At 41.6% G+C, this 6,000-nt stretch overlaps 1 protein-coding gene across 3 annotated transcripts in view; it reads left to right on the top strand.

Moving 5' to 3' along the window:
- The first annotated feature begins 2,742 nt into the window (after positions 1–2,742).
- Positions 2,743–6,000, top strand: part of IGFBPL1 (insulin like growth factor binding protein like 1) — a 93,493-nt gene continuing 90,235 nt past the window's right edge. Inside the window, exon 1 of one of the 3 annotated variants that reach the window (XM_073549748.1) lies at positions 2,743–3,316. In XM_073549748.1, coding sequence (XP_073405849.1) covers positions 2,878–3,316 — 439 coding nt within the window. In that variant the 5' untranslated portion in view covers positions 2,743–2,877. The remainder of the gene's footprint in view (positions 3,317–6,000) is intronic. The other 2 variants (XM_073549746.1, XM_073549749.1) reach the window with 2 other exon arrangements.

Below are 6,000 nucleotides of genomic sequence, written 5' to 3'. Positions count from 1 at the left end.
AGTGCAAAGGAAGCATATAGTAAAAAGTGACTCAAAGTGCATACAAGACCATAGGTTGTGATTGTACAGTTGCCTGACATACAGTAGGCTTAGACATAGCTTTTCCTGAGGCAAGTGAACATTTTCCTATGGCAAACAGTTAGTAAGCATGTGGCATGTGTCTGCTCTTATATCCAGTCAAGACTTGCCCACTTCATCACATGTTCTTTATTGAGGTGCCATGACAACTGGATAACTATCTGCTGGAATGTGCTTCAGGAGGGTACAGGGACTGCTGATGCCAAACATCTTAAAAGTATACAGTGGACTCTTGCAACGTGGAGGGTGTAGTAGCCATGAGTTAGGTACTCATCTTCCACGCTCTAGCATGCTATATGAAGATGGGTGTCTTGGCTGGGTGTGTGGGTTTTTCTATGGAGATGCTATGGCCTTGCACACGGCATGATTCCGGTGACTTTGGCTGGCCAGGACCGGAAGTTAAACAGGTCAATGTGGGAGACCACCACTCGAAAATAAACAGTATTGTACTTAACATTAACTTAATTATTTCTGCTTAAATTTCTTCTGTATTCACCACAACCCAACACAGTACTACAGTCCAGTAAGTGAGGGTGCTATACTTCAACCCACAGGATAATGTGTGTAGACTGGACGTCAGGCACACGCTTGCTGACTCAGGAAGAAATTAGTGTCAAAATGCTAGTATAATCCTTTCAAGATGAAATGTATTAATTTCCATCCTCCTTCTCCTGTGACTTCTCACTACAATTCTTATCTGACTGGTATTCCATGGTTTAGTGTGGTATACTCATTGGTGACTAAAGGTACTGTCACACTTAGCAATATCGCTAGCAATATCGCTATAACTAGTGACGTTATAGCGATATTGCTAGCGATATCGCTGTGTCTGATACTTACCTACGACCCGCTCCCCCGCTGGTTATCGCTGATCATGCGAGAGCGTTCAGGACTGTTTCTCGTCGCCAGCTTCCTGCGGCGCTTCCTGTGGAGAGACGAGCGACGCGTGGAGCCGGGCGGGAGGACGCAGGATCGCCGCGTCTGACAGGTAAGTAGCGACCCCTGCGATGTCACTGGTGAGATCTGCCTGTGTGGCAGCTCACTAGCGACCACTTAGCGATGTACCAGCGATCCTGACCGCGTCATATCGCTGGTCGGGATCGCTGGTACATCGATAAGTGTGACAGTACCTTTACTGATTTTAGATAATTATATATCAGATGTGATGACTGCTGTGACTAGATAAGGCTGATTTAAATAGATACCAAAGAATATCAGATTCGCTTGCCCTAGAAGAAACAGTGAACCGTAGTACAGACATCCGTACGGTGGCCACATGTGGTTTGCATGCACTTTGGGTCACTACACTTTGACTGCGCTTTATAACATGCTGGTAGCTTTTATTCATACTGGAGAGACTTCTGATTCATGCACTTTAACAGCATTAAAGTGTCCTACATTTTAGTCTAACAGGTAAGGTCTCTCCTTGTGAAGATTGACTTGCCTGTCATGCCAGTGTAAGGAGACTTATAGGCCATGCAATGCTCCTTTTGGAAATTAAATATGCAAATTGCACCTTTAGAGAGGAAGAGGACTAGTTTCACCCAAAAGAACATTGCAAGACCTATAAGTGTCCTTACACTGGCATGTTACTGTCCATAAGGGGAGATGTCACCCCTTAGAATCCCAGTCAGAGACCCCTTATACAGCCAAATCAGATTTTATGGTCTGCCCTGAGTAGAGGCAACACCCTGAAACTCGTGTCTGTAAACTGAAATTCTGGTTTGTCTTTTACTCCAAGTTGTAAGGCAAATCTCAATAAAGAGTCAATTTTGACTTTTAGGATTGCTGCTTCCAATAGGTGGCACTAGAGTTCAAGTCCTTGTCCTCTTTGAAGAGGTTATTTGCACACTGCATTTCAATTATATTCTTGTTATGTGTTTGTGAGTTGTGACACATTGGAGTTATGTTCTCTGTCTCAGTTTTCTTCATGTGTTTATATTAGTGATAAGCGAGTATACTCGTTACTCGAGATTTCCCACGGGAAATCTCGAGTAACGAGTATACTAGCTCATCACTAGTTTTCATCTTTTTCTGTAATTAAGTGTATTAATTTCTGATTTATATTTGATTTGTGTGAGTTCTTTTGTATAGGTAGGTGGTATAACGCTCTACTATAGTGAATGAAAACCTAGCTGCAATTCTGATTTAATATTTCGATATGAGTTTTTCATACTAAACCAACAAATAATTTTATTCTTCCTTTATACATTTTAACTACTAATTTCTATGTGAAACATTAAAGGAAAAGCTATGAATGGCAAACTTTTCATTACAAGTGTTAGTATTTCTTATTTCTCCATGTGTGTATGTTTTATTACTATACTTTCTTGCATGTTTGCTAGGAATGTTTTATATTGCTTATTAGACAGTGTTTAGCTGGATTGTATTGTGCCTCCAAAGCAGCGCTCTGTTGTGGCTCCACATCTTTTGTCTTCTTTCCGCTGCTATTCAATGAAACCAGTCAGCTTGGAAGGGGCTTTCTTTCTCAGGAGAAGCTGAAAGTGGTATTATAGCCACTTGGCTAAGGACAAGGCAGATAACAGAGCCCACAGTCGTCCTTCCTAGAACATCACTGTATCTAATTTGTTGGACTTCTCTGCACATGGGAGCCGAATGAATGATGGAAAGAGCTGTCCTTTTTCCAAACTTCTTTGGCACATTAGTGATCCTGGGGAGTGGCTTCTAAGCCCCAGCTGTCCAGGGTTTTACTGTCAGAGCCCATTAGCACTCACAGTTTGTTTGGGACAACAGGCACAGCCTGTCACTGAGCACAGGGTCAGTAGTAAGGTGCCAGACATGCAGCAGCTCTTGTTTTTGCTACCAATATCCTTATGGCTGCACCATATTTATGAAGTAGGTGCATCCGGCTGTGGCCCTTGTGTCAGGGATGCCTGCAGATCTGTCACCTGTGCAGCTCCTGAGCTGCTCACTAAAGATGAGTGTGACTGCTGTGACCGGTGCCTCAGCGTAGAAGGAGAGGAATGTGGTGGACGAGACGAGTCAAGGTCCCGCTGTGCTCCTGGCATGGTCTGTGTAAGCCGGTCCAGTTTCGGAAGCGAATCTTCCTCTTTGTCGGATGGTACAGGGTTCTGTTTGTGTGAAGAGGATGGCGCTGTATGTGGCTCCGATGGAAGGACCCATTCAAGTGTGTGCGCTCTACGTCTGCACGGCTGGAAGACACAAAGGCAAGGTGAAAGTTCTGTCCATAAGGTCCATGATGGAGAGTGTACTTTTGGTAAGATTATTCTGGATTTATTATTCCGATTGTTGGGCCACGGTCACACGGTCAGTATTTGGTCAGTGTTTTACCTCACTATTTGTAAGTCAAAACCAGGAGTGGGAACAATCAGAGGAAAATTATAATAGAAACACGTCACCACTTCTGTATTTATCACCCACTGCTGGTTTGGGATTACAAGTACTGAGGTAAAATACTGACCAAACACTGAGGTAAAATACTGAACCTGTGAACGTGGCCTTAAACCAAGTATTTGTAGCTACTTACCATACATAATGTTGATTTTTTTATGTATACTGAATACAAGCAAAAAGAGATGTATGAAGGAAAAAACTGCACCACTGTGTAAAACGACATATGTGAATCTAGCCTTATCAACACAAATGACTTGGAAGGTCGACAACTTAAAAATGGCTTATTTCAGAAAACAGGTGCTGAAACTTTGTAATATCTTTACACTGGTTCTAAGCTTCCAACCAGTGTCTTGAGGGATCACAGCTAAAGGGGCTCCAGAGTTATTATGAAGTACATTATGTTGGGTGCATGAGCGCTAAAAGGTTGCGAGAGACCTGTGGTGTCTAGATAAAGGTAAAATTACAATATCAAAGGGATTGTCTCATAATCACAAGTTATTATCAATCCACTGAATCAGTGATAATTTGTTCATTGCTGCATGGTCCCACTGTTGGCACCCTTACCGATATTGAGAATGGAGCCCTGCTCAGTTCAGTCAGTGGACGTGGAAGCCGCATTCTCATGATTTCTACAGGTCCAAACATCGCAGTCAGATGATAATTTGCAGCTATGGGACAACCCTAGAGAATCATGCGTTGTCCAGGATTTTGGCCTTAATCTTGAATTGTATAGAAAAAACTCAAAAGAACAATAGAAACCTGTTCGAGTATCTACAGGGACACTAGAGGGAGTGTCCCATCATTGGACCTAAACCTTTATGGAGGGATATGATAGGATAGAAACCTGAAAAAGCCAGGAATATTTTTGCTTTGTGTTTGTTGGTCAGGCTTTGTGCACACTGACATATTGGCATCTGTTTTTAAAGGATTTAGAACGTATATATCATGAATCAGTTTTGCTACCGATCCTAGATCATTTTAGGTGACATGCTAATGAAGCCTCTGCAACAGTTATAGGTTAAACAGAGCGCATGTTAATAAATATGGACGTTTAGATAATGTTTTTGAATGTTTTGTGTGCCAGGCAGATGGGAATAATTCGGCCATGTTTTGCTTATAGGAACATTCATGGTAATATTCTCACTAATTAGCCTTTAAAGTGGTATTCCAATCTCCAATATTCAATCCCAATATGTAGTAGGTGTAATAATATTAGCAGTTATATCCAATTAGAAATGTTGCATAGTTCTTCTGATTCGCTATGTCGCTTATCCCATGTGCAGGGCATTGCAGCTTAGGTATCCATGGTTACAACCACTCATATAGTGATGGTTAGTTGTTACAGGTCATAACCATGGAGAACTAAAAGCTAATGCAATGCCCTGCTCATGGGGTAAGTGACATAGCTTATCAGATGAACTATACTACATTTCAAATTGGAGGTATTTGCTATTATGATTATTATTACGCCTACTACATATTAGGATAGCATCTTGGATATGAGAATACCTCTTTAACTCTTTCCTTTTTGGTGAATCAGGTCCTCTTTAGGGTGGTAGACACTGGAACTAGCTTGTATTGTGCATGGTGAGCATGAACTGGCCTACAGAGCCTATCTTCTATCATTCATATCACTCTTTTATATGTACCTTATCTATGAGCTGGCTGACATAAAAAATATAGTCTAACACCTTCTTACAATGGGCATCAGCTCTGGATTCCACCAAGAGCAATGCTATACAATGAAAGTGAATGCATGAAAAGCACCAATACCTGGCGGCTGGAAGAAGAGGCTGCCTTTGTCATCACTGACAACACAATAGGTAGACTAGATCAGAGGTCAGAGTATTGTGGCTGTGTGTCGGGGATACAGTCTAATGTATGACATCGTTCTTTATTACATGTCTCAGCCCAGTACTGTTTCTTGCCTTGGTAGATTACAAAAAGAGCAATTACATGGAGCTGCCATAGCATCTTTCATGCCGCTCCTCTTCCTATATACAAGGGGATTTTTTTCCATGTCTCAATTTTATCGGTAACACATAGGTCTTTCGTCAGTTTGGTGACTGTCAGAAGTCCAAGACAAAGAAATGCTAATTTAATGAGTGTACTAATTCTGCAAGCACCCCTGGGAAGTGTGGTCAAAACATAGTGAACATGAGGTAATGTAGCGTGCCATCTGCCAACATATTAATGCCTACAGAAACAATGGCCTTCTCCCCTGGCACTCCCATTTGATGTATAGCTTAAAAATGACTCCATGTCCCAAGAGAAGACCCTGAATAGTTCACTTGCTACAAGTCTATCTAGAACACATATTTAAGAGCTTCATGTTTAGGCAATTTTGAGTTTGATACAGCAGCATGCCGCAGGTCAATTATCTATCGCACAGTATTTCAGGCACTTACTAAATCTGAGAATAAGTGTTCACCAATACAGGGTAGTTGAACTTGTATACCACATATGAGTAATTAAATAGATTTCTCTAGTTCTGTAAAAACAACTCAATTTCTACATTTCTTCATCCTCTTTGCCGCATGGGATGCT

The sequence above is a fragment of the Dendrobates tinctorius genome, unplaced genomic scaffold, assembly GCF_039654945.1.
Source record: "Dendrobates tinctorius isolate UK_male_01 unplaced genomic scaffold, ASM3965494v1 ptg000160l, whole genome shotgun sequence".
NCBI classification, from domain to species: Eukaryota; Metazoa; Chordata; class Amphibia; order Anura; family Dendrobatidae; genus Dendrobates; species Dendrobates tinctorius.
This window is presented reverse-complemented; position numbering and strand designations above follow the sequence as displayed.